The sequence below is a fragment of the Oryctolagus cuniculus genome, chromosome 3 (genome assembly GCF_051225735.1).
Source record: "Oryctolagus cuniculus isolate XC-2025 breed Fujian yellow rabbit chromosome 3, ASM5122573v1, whole genome shotgun sequence".
NCBI classification, from domain to species: Eukaryota; Metazoa; Chordata; class Mammalia; order Lagomorpha; family Leporidae; genus Oryctolagus; species Oryctolagus cuniculus.
Window position 1 is genome coordinate 90,393,248 of NC_142869.1, and position 18,079 is coordinate 90,411,326.

At 41.7% G+C, this 18,079-nt stretch overlaps 1 protein-coding gene across 4 annotated transcripts in view; it reads right to left on the reverse strand.

Annotated features, from left to right (window-relative positions):
• RIF1 (replication timing regulatory factor 1) overlaps positions 1-18,079 on the reverse strand; it is a 77,965-nt gene that overhangs the window by 41,496 nt on the left and 18,390 nt on the right. For all 4 annotated transcript variants that reach the window (XM_008258579.5, XM_002712162.6, XM_008258578.5 and 1 more), the window contains exons 9-13: positions 9,524-9,662; positions 6,778-6,929; positions 3,191-3,293; positions 2,102-2,275; positions 1,768-1,878 (exon numbers count right to left, since the gene is read on the reverse strand). In XM_008258579.5, coding sequence (XP_008256801.3) covers positions 1,768-1,878; positions 2,102-2,275; positions 3,191-3,293; positions 6,778-6,929; positions 9,524-9,662 — 679 coding nt within the window. The remainder of the gene's footprint in view (positions 1-1,767; positions 1,879-2,101; positions 2,276-3,190; positions 3,294-6,777; positions 6,930-9,523; positions 9,663-18,079) is intronic.

The window sequence follows — 18,079 nt, forward strand, 5'->3', positions numbered from 1 at the left end:
AAGATACTATTTTCCTTATATTGAACCCATATAAAACACTTGTCATATACTGTATTTGAACAAAGGATTAAAACATGCTAATACAGGACTGTACAAGTAAGAGTAACTGCTGTATCTTTTTCCTACCATCTGTATATTATAAATTCATCTTCAAGACAAGGAATAACAATGACACAGAAAGGTACCTGACAACCAAAAGAAAAAGTTATGTGATTCATTTTCCAATCAGTTAACAGTGAAAGTGTGATTTTTAAATTTCTTTTCCTCATTACTGGATAGATTATACAATTTAGCAGTGTAGATACAGATGCTGGAGATACAGATGCTGGAGACACAGAGCCTGGGAATAAATCATAGTTCCAGTTGTACCATGTACTTTGTGACTTTGCACATGCTATTTACTTCTCTGTACAACCCAGTTTCCTTAGTTTGAAAACTAACAGGGGTTGGAGTTGTAGTGCAGCAGGTTAAGCTGTCAGCTCCAACACCAGCACTCTGTATGAAAGTTCTAGTCCTGGTTGCTCCACTTCTGATCCAGCTCTCTACTAATGCACCTGAGAACAAGGAGAAAATGACCAACTACTTGGGCCCCAGGGGGCCCAAGAATTTCAATGTTATTTGGGGAGTGGATGGAAGATCTCCTGCCTCATCTTTGTAATTCTGCCTTTCAAATAAATCAAAGAAAAAACAAAAACAAAGACTAACAGGGTTATTTCAGGAATTACGTAATGGGCCAGCATCATGGCACAGCGGGCAAAATTGCCATGTGTGGGGCCAGCATTGTGGCCTACACTTGCATCCCATATGGGCCTGCCTGCTCCACTTCAGATCCAGCTCCCTACTAATTCACCTCAGAAGGCAGTGGAAGATGGCCCAAGTCCTTGGGACCCTGCACCCATGTGGGAGACCTGGAAGAAGCTCCTGGCTTCTGATAAGCCCAGCTCCAGCTGTTGTGGCTGTTTGTGGAGTGAACCAATGCCTAGATGCTCACTCTCTGTAACTCTTTCAAATAAATCAACCTTCAAATGAAAAAAAACCGGGGGAAAAAAAAAAACGCTATCTGCAACACCAGGATGCAGCATGGGTGCCAGCTCTAGTCCTGGCTGCTCTACTTCCAGTTCAACTCCCTGCTAATGCACCTGGGAAAAGCATCAGAAGGTTGCCTAAGTGCTTGAACCCTTGCCAACCAGGTGGGACACCCAGATGAAGCTTTTTGCTTTGGACTGAACCTGCCCTGAAGGAGCCACTTGGGGACTGAACCAGCAGATGGAAGACCCATTTTCTTCCTATTAACTCCGACGTGCAAATAAATATAGAGAGCACTGTGGTGCAGCGGTTAAGCTAATGCCTGTATGCCAACATCCCACGTGGGTGCTGGTTCAAGGCCTGGCTGTTCTACTTCCAATCTACCTCCCTGCTAATGGACTGGGAAAGCAGCAGAGATGACCCAGGTGCTTGGGCCCCTGCACCCACATGAGACCAGGAGGAGGCACCTGGCTCCTCGAACTAGCCTGGCCTAGCCCTGGCAATTGTGGTTATTTAGAGAGTGAATCAGCAGATAGAAGACCTCTTTTTATCCATTTCTCCCTCTCTTAACTCTTTCAAACAAATAAAGTAAATCTTTAAAAAAATAAACGAATCCTTAAAAAAACTGAATATATATATTAGGCAAATGGTTAACAACCTGACCAATGAGTGGTATCACAAATATCTGCCAGATTCTTTTTAAACACAAATATGAACAAAGAATCTCTCCAAAATATTTACCAGAAGCATCTTTTCCAACTGCAACAAAGCTATCATGAACAGCAGTAATAAGTATATTTGCATGTTTGGAGAAAAAAGAAGGGCTGCTGATTAAGGGATGTTCAAGTGGCTCTAAAAGGGAGAAAATAAAAGACAATTATACAAAACAGAAATTTGAGACTACTTAATTTAAATTTTAATTTCTGAAGGTCTTAATAAATGTTTTATATTTATAATTTTATACTCATTTCACAAACAGTTACAGAGTATCTGTAGTTGTGGGGAAAATTAAATCTCATCTCAATCCACTGAGTTCTAGAATGGTTTAATAATGGAAATTATTTAAAACAAATACCTAAGCTCAAAACAAGTTTGTTTTGCTTAGCAAAATTCAAGACTTCTGGACCCAACAAAAAATGAAGTAACATCTCAAGTCCCAAAAGCTGAATGGAAGGAATTGCGGCCATTCCACCTAAGTTTGAGATCAAGTTCATCCGGGGAGTCACAGGAACTCCGTAAGTGGAAGCACCTTAAAAAAGAAAAACACAAAAGCTTATTAAATAAGCTTGCTTGATCTTAGCATTCCATATGCATATATTTTACTTCAATAGAATGTACCTTTAAAAATTTATTTTCAGGTGTGAATTTATACCTTGAAGTTTCAGTATTTACTGCACTGGGTCCCACAGCAGTACCTGGGAAGAAGGGAGTGACCTGTGCCACACACTAAGGACCACCCTGAAGAAAGCAGTGCAGAAACTCATCCTGAGATCCAAAAGGCATGGTGGCCTCACCAAGCCCACCCCACTACTGCTCTCTATTCTACCACTTTGCTGTTGGTTAGTCCACAACTGGCCAGCATTTTCCTTCTCTCTGCCCTCCTTCTAGGAGCCCTCCTTCAGATTCCTGTGCTTCCTTTCCCCTCATTTCTCTGTCTCTGAAGTACTCAAGAGTTACCTCCTCTCCCACTTCAAAATGTGGGCCCCTGCCTAGGTGGTATGCATTTCCTCTTACCCTGCTTCCATAGTTTTCTTATCCCAGACACTTGCTGAATTTTCCTTGTTTCTCAAAGAAATTAATTCCCACCATCATTAAATAAATTAGAATAAGTAAGGGAGGTGGGGCTCAGAAGACTTCAATATGTCTTTCTGAAATTTAAATATAAAAGATAGCTGCCATAATTTACAGTAACTAGTCACTTTAATGTTGTATAAACTAAGCAACATTTAAATCTGAGTTGCAACAGTTCATATCCTATGCCAGGAAAACATTCATCTTTTCCAACCTAAACAATGCATTTGTAGTCAATCACAAACTAAAATATATAAGGCTTATTTTTATATTGGACGAAATTTACAAGGAGCTTCATTTTGTGTGGAAAATACTAAACAAAACCTTCTCTAAGAGCCTCTCAAAAATAAAAAAACAAAAATGTTTCTCTTACCTTTGGTTACAGGAGTCATAGGACTCATACCAGGAGAAGTAGCTACACGAGAGGAAGTGCTAGAATCGATGCTTATTGTGCTCTGAATAAGAGGCACACAAACCTATTGAGGTAAAAGGGAAAATTTCCAACTGTAATTGTGATAATTTACAGAGTTCTTACATAACATAAATGCGCTTAAGAAGCCACATAAAGGGGCCAGCATTGTGGCATAGCAGGAAAAACAACTGCCTGCCATACCAATATCCCATTTAGGTGTCAGATTGAGTCCTGGCTGCTCTACTTCCAATACAGCTCCCTGCTAATGCACCTGGGAAAGCAGAAGAAGACAGCCCAAGTATTTTGGACCCTGCATCAAGGTGGACAGCCCAAATAATTTCCTGGCTTTGGCATGGCCCGCACCTGACTATAGCAACAATTTAGGAAGTGAATGAGCAGATGGAAGCTTGCTCTCAAGTGCTCACTCTTTCTGTAACTCTTTCAAATAAACCTTTAAAAAAAATGCAATCTAAATTCTTCTGACATATAGGTTGGATATCCTGAATAACACTGAAAAGTTTAAACTTCTTGAGCTCCTACACAATATTAATACTTGACCTCGACAAGTACACTAAAAATACTGTATTATAATATTCAGGCTACGAGCATAACATGTTTAAGAAACCTATTTCATGGTTAGACTTGGGTCCTATCCCAGGATATTTCATTATATAAAACACAGGTATTCCAAAATACAAAAAAACTGACATCCAAAATACTACTGGGAGCAGCACTGTGGCATAGTGGGTTAAAGCCCTGGCCTGAAGCGCCAGAATCCCATATGGATGCCAGGTCTAGTCCCGGCTGCTCCACTTCCAATCCAGCTCTCTGCTATGGCCTGGGAAGGCAGCAGAAGATGGCACAAGTCCTTGGGCCCCTGCACCCACGTGGGAGACCCAGAAGAAGCTCCTGGCTTCAGATCGGCGCAGCTCCGGTCGTCGTGGCCATCTGGGGAGTGAACCAGCGGATGGAAGACCTCTCTGTCTCTACCTCTGTCTTTCAAATAAATAAAATAAATCTTTAAAAAAATTTTTTAAATTAAATAAATTTATTAAAAAGAAAACACTGCTGGCCCCAAGCATTCCAGATGAGGGAAACTACTGAAATAAATTTTACCAGCTGCTTCCAATCATATAAACAAGCTAAAAATTAAAATCGAGAAATTAACATTATAGCACTATGTGACAGTGTTACAAAAGTATTATCTGTGTATCTGTCAATTCTAAAATTATATTACATAAATAACTTTTGTAAATGTCAACCCAAGTTTTGTATGACATTGGCAGACTCCAATTCTTAAAGCACTTTACAGATTATCAACTAGCACTATGAAAAAAATCAAGTTAACTAGAAAACAAGAATTTTGGGGCCTGGTGCTATGGTGTTAACAGGTAACACCAATGCCAGTCTGAATTCTGGTTGCTTTAGTTTTGATCCAGCTCCATCCTAACCTGCCGGGGAAATCAGCTAAAGATGGTCTAAGTGCTTGGGCCCATGTACCCATGTGGGAGACCAGGAAGAAGCTCCAGTCCTTGTGGTCATTTGGGGAGTGAACCAGCAAATGCAAGATCTCTCTACCTCTGCCTCTAGGTAATTCCACGTTAAAACAAAAATAAAATGAGAATTTTGGATGTTTTCATTCTACAAACATCTTTTAAGTGTTCGAAGAGATAAATATTTTACCTTGACTGGATACTATGCAAGATATATATGTATCAAAATATTACATAGTGTTCCATAGACAATTTTTGTGTCTCCTGAATTTAAAAAATTAATGAAGAGTAAACTTTTAAGATCATTTTTACACTAGTCATATAGTCACTGAATAAATTATTCCAATTAATGTTAGACAACTAGTTAAGATTGTCCTATTTATCCTATTAGGACTTCACAATTGTAGAATTTAGAAAACTGATGGTCCCCATTATATACTACCACCCAAAGCCATTTTTCAGTTCCTTTATGTCATATCATGTTTAAAAGGACTTACTAAAGTTTAAATCATTCTCTTTTTCAAGAATGCTTTTCCTTATATGCATTTATATAAAATCTTAAGAATACAAATTCACAATTAAAATGTAGCTGAAAATGCACAAGAAATCAAAAAGGTAAAAGTTATCAAAGCTACTCTTTCCAATTGCTTAAAAAAAATTGGCCGGCGCCATGGCTCACTAGGCTAATCCTCCACCTGCGACGCCGGCACCCTGGGTTCTAGTCCCAGTTAGGGCGCCGGATTCGGTTGCTCCTCTTCCACTCCAGCCTTCTGCTGTGGCCCGGGAAGGCAGTGGAGGATGGCCCAGATGCTTTGGTCCACTTTGGTCCCTGCACCTGCATGGGAGACCGGGAGGAAGCACCCGGCTCTTGGCTCTGGATCGGTGCAACACTGGCTGAGGGGGCCATTAGGGGAGTGAATCAACGGAAGGAAGACCTTTCTGTCTCTCTGTAACTACCTGTCAAATAAATTCAGAACCAAGGACAGAATTAAAGTCAAATAGGTCTGGAGCCAGCGCTGTACCCAGCAGGTTAGCACCCTGGCCTGAAACACTGGCATCCCATATGGGCGCTGGTTCGAGTCCCAGCTCCTCCACTTCTGATCCAGCTCTCTGCTATGGCCTGAGATGGCAGTGGGGATGGCCCAAGTCCTCGGGCCCTTGCACCTACATGGGAGACCCGGAAGAAGCTCCTGGCTTCGGATTGGCACAGCTCCGGCCATTGCGGCCATCTGGGGAGTGAACCACTGGATAGAGGACCTCTCTCTGCCTCTCCCCTCTCTGTGTAACTCTTTCAAATAAATTTTTTTTCTTATTATTTAGTTTATATTAAGACTTCAACAGTTTGCACCCACACAGAACATGAAGTGTAAAATACTGTTTGAGTACTAGTTATAGCATTAATTCACACTGAACACCACATTAGGGACAGAGATCCTACATGAGGAGTAAGTGCAGTGACTCCTGTTGACTTAAATAAATAAATCTAAAAGAAAAAGTCAAATAGGTTTGATAATATTAAATTTTATCTAAATGCCCATGAAGAGATCTAAATGTGTGCGAAATTCGTAAAATATTAACAAAAAAAATCAAAATAAAATTATTGGTTATCACTATATAGCCCAGAAAAGGAAATAGTTTATCACTATATAGTCCAGAAAAGGAAATAAAGAACTGATTAACTTTATATCTACTCTATATAACACTTGATTTCTTTCTTATAATGTTTCCACAGCAAGAAATTTGACCGCAGACTAAAAAGGCTTTACAGGGCTCTATTTTAGGAAACTTGAAAATATTCCTTGTAGGAAATGATTCAAGTTCTATGCCAAGTAGAATTCCATATATTGTGGCCTACAAAGACAAGGGTATTTCCAAAAGTTCCTACAAAATGGAAAGTTAAGTTTATTCTGATGCAAAGCAAAATACAGAACCAAAAAACTGCAAAGGTCGTTCAGTTTTTCAAGATAATGTGTTTTCCATGAAATTCAAGATCCTTTGTAGATACCAAAATTAGCACAAAGACTATACTGGTAAAAGCATATTAATAAATGTTACCTGTTCAAAATTAGCAGCAAGATGAGGTCCCAGTCTCATCAATAAATACCACCACACTTCTAGTTTAGTTAATGCTAGAGTTTCTGTTCTCACATGGATGGAACTCAAAGGCTGCATCAACAACTTGAGTCTTTTTGCACTACAAAGTATATCTTAAAAGAAAATAAGCACAGAAATAAGATTTAAGAACTAAACACATTTTTAAGAGCAGCAATGCAGCAGACTCCTTTCACCATGAGTGAGTACTGAAAAATTTTAAAGCAGGATCAGACATTTAGAATAGCAATTAAGACTCTGGTTAAGAAACCCACATTCCTACTCACATCAGAGTACTTAGGTTCAATTTCTGGCTCCAGTCCCAGCTTCTGATTCTAGCTCCTGTCAAACTCCTGGGAGGCAACAGGTAATGGCTCAAGTGATTAGGTCTCTACCACCCACATGTGAGTCTTGGGACTGCACTCCTGGCCCCCTAGATTCTGCCTGGCCAAGACCTGGCTATTCTAGGCATGTGGGGAGTGAGCTAATGGACAAGAGTTCTCTCAAATATTTTAAAATAAATTTAAAAAGGTGGCCGGCACTGTATCATAGCAGATAAAACTACTGCCTACAATGGCAGCATCCCATGTAGGCACAGATTTGAGTCCTGGCTGCTCCACTACTGATCCAGCTCCCTGCTAATGTGCCAGGGAAAGCAGTAGAAGATGGCCCCAAGTCCTTGGGCCCCTACACTCATGTGGGAGACCAGGAAGAAGTTCCAGGCTCCTTGCTTCAGATAAGCCCAGCTCCAGCCATTGCAGCCATTTAAGGAGTGAACCAGCAGATGGAAGACCTCTCTCTCTGCCTCTCTCTAACCCTGCCTTTCAAATAAATAAATCTTTTAAAATAAATTCAAGCTATCACTGTGGCGCAGCGGGTTAAAGCCCTGCCCTGGCCTGCTGTGCTACCACCCCATATGGGCACCGGCTCAAGTAATGGCTGTTCCATTTCCCATCCAGCTCCCTGCTCACGGTCTGGGAAAGCAGAGGAGTACAGCCCAAGCCCAGTACCCATGTGGGAGACCTGGAAGAAGCTCCCGGCTTGTGGCTTCAGCCTGGCCCAGACCCAGTCATGGCTGATGCAGCCATCTGGGGAGTGAACCAGTAGAAGGAAGACGTGTCTCTCACTGCCCTTCTCTGTAACTTTCAATTTTTTTGCAAAAATTTGTTAAAAAATTAACTACCTGGTTGTTCCTGTTCTTCTTAAAAGACAATGGACCAAATCACCTGTGTGCCATAGGCAATTTTCCCACAAGAAAACAATCAACAATGCAAAAAGCATCTTTGCCTGTAACAGCTGAGAAGATGTGACTAGCATCCAGTTGGTAAAAAACCGAAGACACAGAAAAATTTCATAGAACACTCAGCAAAATGCTCAAGAATTTGCTCAGTACAAAAAAATTTTTGCTTTCTAAAGTGCTGTCCAAGGTGCTCTGGTATTCTCATTACCTCCATCTGACAATTAGCAGCACATTTTTACATTATGACCAATAAGGGTTGGGTCCAATACTGTGGCAATAACAGGTTAAGCTGCCACTTGTGACATCAGCTTCCCAAATGGGCAATGATTTGAGACCCGGCTTCCCTATTTCCAATCCAGCTCTCTGTTAATGCACCTGGGAAACCAGTGAAGATGGCCTAAGGACTGGGGCTCCTGCCACCCAACTGGGAGGCCTAGATAAAGATGCTGGCTTCAGCATGGCCTGGCCTAGCCTAGCCCTGGCCATTGCAGCTATTTGGAGAATGAGCCAGAGGATGAAAATTCTATCACTCTCCTATGTTTTTCAAAGAATTAAAGATATTAATAAAAAGGAGTATGATACTTTAAATTCAAGAATTTATGCTATCAAACATCACTGCTGTTGGGGCCTTTCATTTTATGTTGGAAATCTAAAGATACATTTAGATTCAGGTCTACCCTACCTTAACAATGATCAGACTGTAAAATTCAGCATGAAAATTAAATCTAATTCTTTAAACAAAATGTTTATACTAGATATACAATGTTAAGAACTGGAGATACATAAAACTAATAGTTTGTTCAAGTATCTTATAATAAAGACTTGAAAAAGATTCTGAAACATCAGGCAAGCCTTGTATTTGATAGAATGGCACTTTTCAATGTTTCTTGTAACTACTTTCATTTAGCTATTTCAATTAACACTTCTGTTATAAAGCAAGATCATGTGGGGGAACTAAGTACTCAAGACACTTCCTTTTTGGAATTCCTATTCCTCAGACAGATGTTGGCCCATGGTTGAGAGGGTATGGTGAGTCCTGGGTCGCACTCCCTGTGCCTCGATTCTGCCTGGTCCACTCTTGGCCATTACAGGCAGTTGGAGAGTGAACCAGAAAATGACTGGGAGCTCCTTCCCTGTTCATCAGTCTCTCAAATTTAAAAACAGAAATGGGGCTGGTGCTATGGTATAGGTTAAGCCTCCACCCGCGGTATTGGCATCTCATATGAGTGCCGGTTCAGGTCCTGGCTGTTGCACTTCCAATCCAGCTCCCTACAGATGGCCTGGGACAGCACTGCAAGATGGTCCAAGTGTTTGGGCCCTTGCATCCATGTCGGAGACCCAGAAGAGGATCTTGGCTTCAGATTGGCTCAGCTCCAGCCATCGCAGCCATTTGGGAACTACACTAGCGCTCTGTGCCTCTCAAATAAATAAATCTTTTCAAAAAATAGAGAAAATTTAAATATTACTTACCCGGATTTAAAGCAAAATTATCTATTAAGCTCTTCCATGCAATAAAAGCTATTTTTTTAATCATAGGTGTTCCACTACGAAATCCTAGTTCTTCCAGCTGTAATAAAGAATTGATGAAGCTTCCACTTCGATGCAAGGTCTGGAAGAGAGAAAAATCATTTAGAAGCTACTTATCTGTAAGAAACTATATACAGATAAATAGTATCATCCATCATTCATTCACTTAATATATGGTCTTAAGAGTCCAAAATGTAATACAGATAAACTACCTATAAAACATTAAAAACAGTAAACGTTAGACATGTGTTTAGTGTAGCAGTTAAGACACAGTGTGCAACACCTGTAAACTGTTATCCAAACGTCTAAGCTCGATTCCAGCTTCCTGTTAATGGGCACTCTGGGAAGCAGAATTACTGACAACGATTGGATCCTTGCCACCCACATGGGAGAACCAAACCAATTTCCTGGTTCCTGGCTCTGGCCTGGCTCAGACTCAATCATTGTGGGCATTTTGAGTGTTGACTGTACGCCTCGCAGATAAATAGTGCTGTAACAGTTAAGTAACATTTTTAAGAATTTAGTAAATATTAGACTTGTATACACATTCAATATTCAAGATTACAAAACAGAAAGCTCTATAAGTATGCATAACACAAGAATTCTAAAATACTAGAGGAAATCAGGAAGAAAGAGATAAACCCCAAATTTTTATCAAGGTAAAAATCAAAGACAACAGGTACAGGTTTGAATATCACTTATCAAAATGCTTGAGAGCAGAAATACATTGGACTTTCAGAGTCTGGAATGCATGTAAATGTATTAATGAGATTATCTTTGGAATGGGACCCAAATCTAAACCAAACTTTGCTGATGTTTTATATACCTTATACACATAGCCTGATGGTAACATGACTGTTTTGACTGCAACTTGTCACATGACATCAGGTATACACACAAGTTTTCCACTCATAATGGATATATGAAAAAAAGAATCAACACTGGAAAGATATTAAACTCTAAAACCATTAAAAACAATCTTTCTGGGGCCAGTGCCAAGGTGCAGTAGGTTAATCCTCCGCCTGCAGTGCCGACATCCCATATGGGTGCCAGTTCTAGTCCCAGCTGCTCCTCTTCCAATCTAGCTCCTCTCTGCTCTGGCCTGGGAAGGCAGTAGAAGATGGCCCAAATCCTTAGGCCCCTGCACCTGCATGGGAGAACGGAAGGAAGCAACTGGCTCCTGGCTTCAGAACAGCACAGCTCCGGCCATTGCAGCCATTGGGGAGTGAAACGACGGCCGCAATGCCTTTCTCTGTCTCTCCCTCTAACTATACCTCTCAAATAAAAACAATCTTTCCAGAAAGACTAAATTAGACAGGAAAAATTATTGAAAACCTGATGCAATGAATAAAAAGCAATGTAGAAAATGGTAATACCTGCTAATACAATGGCAAAGTAAGATCAAAATCAAGAGTACTGGATAGGGGCCACTACTGTAGCATTAACAGGTTAAGCAGCTGTCTGCAATGTCAACAACCATTATAAACACTGATTTGAGACCCAGCTGCTCCACTTTTGATCCAGCTTCCTGCAAAGGTACCTGGGAAGCAGTGGAAGATGGCCCAAGTACTTGGGCCACTGCACGCTCACTCTTTCCCTCTTAAAAGTATTGGGTAATTCCCAAGATGGTAGAATACAGAGGGAACTTACTGCTGTAGTCTAGGGAAAGACAGTTTAAAAAAAGTAGAGTGTTCAACCTCAGGGAAGAATTAGAGAGAAAACCCCAAAAGAAATTCCACACAAATTAGAGGGACATTGTGGACCTATGTTGAGGGTGTGGATGCACACAACTCAGGACCCCAGTGGCCAAGAGCCTCACCACCAACTTTGGAGAGTGATGTGAGACCAGATCGCAGCAACCCAAGCCACTAGCAATAAAGCTACGGGAAGAGGCTGGCGTGAGCCTGGCTTGGAGCGTCACGGGGGACAGTGTGCCTGCCAATCTAGAGGGGAGTGCATGTTTCTCTTTCCCCGACCACCCAGCCCCAGCGTCCCGTAACTAGCCAAGAGAGGGCGCACACCATTTTGGAATTATGTAACAGCTGTGCCAGTTTGTATCTGCAAGCCCAGCAACCAGCCATGCTGAGACACCCATTCTTGGCTAAGAGAATTGACAGGGGCTGGGTGCTCCTGACTGTGGGAGCTTTGTGTGCCAGGACTGTTAAAACACTGTGGCTGCATGGGAGAGCTAACGGTGTAGCTGTGACTTTGAGCAGTCATTGTGGTAGGCTTTTCACACTCGGGGCTTCCCTGATTTCCTGGTAGGGTCACTGCTGCGGGACCCACGCAACACCATGAACCGCATGGATCCTCTGAGCGGTTCTTGTGACAGCATGGACAAATACTGTACCCCGTGGGGCTAGCACACAGGCATTGGTCTCCTTTGAGGGAAAGTAAACCTGAGAATACACCCACAGCACAGGAAAAAACCTCCCATGTGATTTAAAAAAAAAAAAAATTACCATGCCCAACCTGTGTGTCACCTTGGACACTCTCTTACTCTCTTCTACCTGCAGCACTGAACACAGCTCCCTGACGACACCTAGAAAACGCCTCTATGTAGTCAGTGAAAGAAGGGACACTCCAGTAAGCCACAAAAGCATTATCCAAATATAAAAGCCAAAGGTAGAAAAAAATATAACTCTACAAATGCCTAATAATAAACACAGTAATTCAAGAAACAAGAATAAGGAAGATAACATGACGTCTCCAAGGAGAACACAACACTTCAATACTAGAATGTGAAGATGAAGAGCTTGACAAAGTGCAAGAAACGGAATTCAAAAAACTGATCGTAGGATTACTTAAAAGTAATCAGAAGCAAATCCATGAACTAAAACAAATTCATACATGACACATATAAAAATTTTTTCCATGAAATTGAGATTTTAAAGAGAAATCAAAACAAACTACTGGAAATGAACTCAACAGAATAAAAGTGAGGTGGAAGGCCTTAGGACCAAACTCGGTGAGGCAGAAGAAGCAATATCCAAGTTAGAAGACAAATCTCTGGGAATTTTACAGTCAGAAAAAAAAATGTTAGAAAACTAAAACAGCATTACAGATTTATGGAATACTATAAAATGACCCAATATATGGGTCATAGGAGTTCCTGAAGGTGTGGAAAGGGAATGGATTAGCAGATCTTTTAAGTGAAATTATAGAAAACTTTCAATTTGTAGAAAGGGGCAAGTACAGGAAGCACACAGAACTCCTAATGGACATGACCAGAAAAGATCTTCACCACAACATTGTAGCCAAACTCTCCACAGTAAAACATAAGGATTCTAAAATATTCAGGACAGAAATGCCAGAGTAATTTCAGAAGATCTCCAATGAGACTTACAGCTGACTTCTCATCAGAAACCCCACAGGCTAGGAGAGAATGCTGACATAGTCTAAGTCTTAAGAGAAAAAAGCTGTCAACCCAGAATATTTTACCCTACAAAGCTCTCATTCATGAATGAAGGTGAAATAAACCTTCCCACAAACAGAAATTGAGCAACACTTGTCCACCCTTACAAAAGATGCTTAAGGATGTGCTATACACAGAAACAAGGTCATCAGTACAAAAGATGAAGACAGAAAATCTCCTAGTAAAAGTAAAAATGAAGTCCGAAATAAACATTGGAATATTTATGGAAAAATTTCAGGGCCACGTCATTATTTATCAATAGCCACCTTGAATGTAAATGACTTCAATTCTCCAGTTAAAAGAGACAGACTGAATGGAACAAACAAAACCCATCTATTTGCTGCCTACAAGAAACACATCTCAAAGATGCATGCAGACTGAAAGGATGGAATACGTTATTTCATGCTAACAGAAACCGAAAAAGAGCTGGTGTAGCCATCCTAATATCAGACAAAATAGACTAACAAAAACTGTTAAAAAAGACAAAGGGCATTATGAAATAATTAAGGGATCAATTCAACAAGACGATGTGACTATCAATGTATTTGCACCTAATCACAGCACACCTAGCTATTTAAAAAAAAATGTTAAAGGATCTAAAGGGAGAGACAGAATCAGATACAATAGTAATGCGGGGGCTTTAACACCCCACTTTCAGCAATGTACAGACCAACCAAACAGATAATCAACAATATAGACCAGATGGACCTAACATATCTACAGAACTTTTCATCCCACAGTTGCAGAATACACACTCTTCTCACCTGTTCATGGAACCTTCTCTAGGATTGACCACATGCTAGGCCATAAAACAAGTCTCAGCAAATAAAAATAAATCAAAAATCAAAAATCATGCCATATATCTTCTCTGACCACAATGGAATGAAGCTGGAAATTCACTCAAGAATCTCTAAAACATATGCAAACAATGGAAACTGAACAACATGCTCCTGAAGAAATCAAAAAATGTGGAAATAAATGAAAACGACAATACTTCATATCAAAGTCTATGGGATACAGCAAAACCCATATTCAAGGAAAGTTTTTAGCAACTGGTGCCTACATCAAGAAACTGGAAAGGCACCAAATAAACGAGCTATCAATACATCTCAAGGACCTAGAAAAACAAGAGCAAACTAAACTCCAAACAAGAATAATTAAAATGAGAATAAACAAAATTGGAACAAACAAAATGACAGAAGATCAGCAAAACAAAAAGCTGGTTTTGAAAAAACGAAATAGATATACCAACTGCCCAACCAACCAAAGAAACAATAGGGAGAAGGCCCAAATGAATAAAAGTGATGAAAAAGGAAACGTAACAGACACCATAGAAATAAAAATCATCAGAAATTACTACAAAAAGCTACATGCCAACAAATTGGGAAACTCAGAAGAAATGGAGAGACTCCTGGACACATACAATCTTCCTAAACTGAGCCATGAAAACAGACCAATAACCAAATTGGAAAATCAATCAGTAATACGGACCCTCCCAGCAAAGGAAAGTCCTGGACTGGATAGATGGCTTCACTGCTGAATTCTACTTGACATTTAAAAGAACTAACATTCTTCTCAAGCTATTCAAAACAATTGAAAAGGAGGTATCCTCTCAAACTCTGAGGCCAGCATTACCCTAATTCCTAAACCTGAAAAAGAAACAGAACTACAGACCAATTTCCCTGATGAACATAGACATAAAACATCAACAAAATACTGGCCAAACAAATCCAATAACACATCAGAAAGATCATCCGCCTGAACCAAGTGGGATTTATCCCTGGTATGCAGGGCATGGTTCAACATTCACAAATCAATGTGATACATCACATTAACAAATTGAAGAACAAAAGCCATGTGATTATCTCAATAAATGCAGAGAAAGCATTTGATAAAATACAACACCCTTTCAGGATGAAAACTTTAAGCAAACTGTGTATAAAAGGAACATTCCTCAACACAGTGAAGGCAATTTATGACAAACCCACAGCCAGCCTACTAATGAATGGGGAAAAGTTGGAAGCATTCTCATTGAGATCCAGAACTAGACAAGGATTACATTAGGTATCCTAATCCACTGTTAGTGGGAATCTAAACTGGTACAGCCACTGCGGAGAACAGTACGGAGATACCTCAGAAATCTGAATACAGACCTACCATATGACCTAGCCATCACACTCCTGGGAATTTTCCCAAAGGAAATGAAATCAGCACATGAAAGAGTTATCAGTACCCCTTGTTTAAACTGAAGACTAGATAAAGAAATGGGTTATGCACACCATGGAGTACTATGTAACGGCTGAAAAATTCTGTTGTATGCAACAAAATGGACGAAACTGGAAAACATACTCAGTGAAATAAGCCAGTCCCCAAAGCAAAGGACAAATACCATATGTTCTCCATGATCTTTTAGGTGCTCTGTTATCACAGATCATCCATAGAAAAGAAATTAACACATCCAGATGCAATGACTTTGAACAGCCCTTAACAGTTGAGGAAATTTTTTTCAGACATTTTGTTGAACTCTTTACTTCATATAGCTAAATCTTCTGTGATTAAAATAAATTGAAAACATCTTCGTAAAAAACTAGACATAGGAAAGGGAGGAATTAAGAGGGGGTAGGAGTGTGGGTAGGAGGGCAGGTATGGTGTGAAGAATCACTATATTCCTACAGTTGTATTTACAAAATGCATGAAGTTTATATTCCTTAAATGAAAGGTTTCTGGGGAAAAAATTACATGATATGTATACTACGGACTACTACACAGCAGTTAAAAATAAAATGAGGGGCGCCAGTGTCCCATATAGGCACCAGTTCCAGTCCCAGCTGCTCTTCTTCCAATCCAGCTGTCTGTTATGACCTAGAAAAGCAGAAGATGGCCCAAGTATTTGGGCCCCAGCACCCATGTGAGACCTAGAAGCAGCTCCTGGCTCTGGATCAGCCCAGCTCCACCCATTGCAGCCATTTGGGGAGTGAACCAGTATATGAAAGACCTTTTTCTTTCTCCCTCCCTTTCTGTAACTCAACCTCTCAAATACAAATCTTAAAGAAAAACGAAAAAGAAAAATCCTGGTGCCGGCGCTGTGGTGCAGGGTTAATGTCCTGGCCTGAAGCGCCGGCATCCCATACGGGCGCAGGTTCTAGTCCCGGCTGCTCCACTTCTGATCCAGCTCTCTGCTATGGCCTGGGAAAGCAGTAGAAGACGGCCCAAGTCCATGGACCCCTGCACCCACGTGGGAGACTCGGAAGAAGCTCCTGGCTCATAGGTCCAGATCGGCGCAGCTCCAGCCATTGTGGCCATTTGGAGAGTGAACCAGCGGGTGGAAGACCTGTCTCTACCTCTCTGTAACTCTGCCTTTCAAGTAAGTATTAAAAAAAAAAAAAAATGGCTATAACCGGAAAACATCATCATACTTTCCAAAAATGACAAACACCGTATGTTCTCCCTTATCTATAATAAAGCACCTAAAACAATCTATAAGTGAAACTGACACTTTGAGATGCAAGAACATTGAACTCCTCTGTTTTTATACTATTTTTGGAACCCTTAGAGTTAGTCATGTGTATAAAGTTAATTGAAAATAGATCTTTGTAAAAATTAAGAATGGGAATAGGAGAGCAAGAAGAGGGGTAGGAGTGTAGGTGGGAAGATCAGTATGTTCCTAAAGGTTATGAAATTCATGGAGTTTGTACTGGGGGAAAAAAAAGTATTGGGTAACTTCAAAAATACTTCCAAATATTGTACATAATGTGGGGAGCAATCCGGACTAGACTAAGTTACTCGAATTAAGACTTATTCTATGCATCTGCTCTCCCACAATGTGGCGTTGGGAGAGAAGTAAACAGCTTCCGCACAGCTGCCTCCAGTTCAACTGATAAACTGTAGGACTTGCTCCTGATTGGAGGAGAGTGGCGTACTCAGCGTGTGGGCAGCCGAGTTAGGATTGGCGGAGGAGGACTATAAAGGAGGAGAGAGACGGCATGCACCGGGAACATCTATGGGGAACATCTAAGGGAACCCGTGCAGCCCCCGAGAAAGCCGGCCGGCGGTGCGCCGCTCCCCTGCGGAAGTGGGGAATGTGGCCAGGGGGAACCGCCCTTCCACGGAGGTGGAAGGGATAGTAGCCAACCCGGGAAGAACCAGCAGCAAACCCGGGGAGGGCCGAGCAGACGAAAGAACAGCGCAGGGTCCTGTGTCGTTCCTCCACGAAGAGGGGGAGCGACATAATGGTGCCGTGACTCGGATAGGAAACCTAGCTCGGATAGGAAACTTAGGACGGATATGAAACTTAGGAGGGAAGAAACGGGAAGAACTAGGGAAAATATCGGAGAGAGAGACTAGCAAACAGCCTAGGGAAAAGCCGGACGAAAAGGGTGCCGGAAGAAGCTATTGAAAGCCTAGGCATAGACTCAGATATGGACTACGGGGGGAAGCTGGGAGAAATCTCTAAGGTCGAAAGCGAAAGTGAAAGCTAGAACAAACAGACTCGGATGCGGACTGTGGGGAGAGGCCAGGAGAAATGAGGGAGGAGTATTGTTGGAGGAAAGCTTGGGGAAACATACCGGGTAGAGAAAAATGTTAGGGAAATTGAAGCCGCGGGGGGCAGGCCGAGGCGGATACGAAAGCCACTTTGGGATTCTCAAGTTAGCCCGGGAATGGGGGGCGAAAAGTTGAAACCAGAAGCTGAAACGCAAGCCAGGTTGGGATCCGTCTGATTAGCCCGGGGAGCAAAGGACGGGAAGCCAAACCGTGGGGCGGAGACGTATGCTGGGTTGAATTCGCCAGGCTAGCCCGGGGAACTTAGATTGAATGCTAGTGGCGGACACGTAAGCTACGCTGTGTTACTCGTGGAAGCCGCCGCGTGCAGAGAGAGCACGGGGCGTGAATAGATAGGGAACGGGGCTGGCGAGGCCGTGGTTCAGACGCGAAAGGGTTAAGTGCGAGACCGCGGAGCGCGAGAAGCCAAGCCGCGCAAAGCCGAGCCGCGCAGATGAGGCGCGGGCTGAAGCTGCGCGGAGCCGTGAAGCTGCCGGCAGTGCGAGGCGCCGGGAAGCTGCGGGGATAAGAGAAACAGAAGTTTA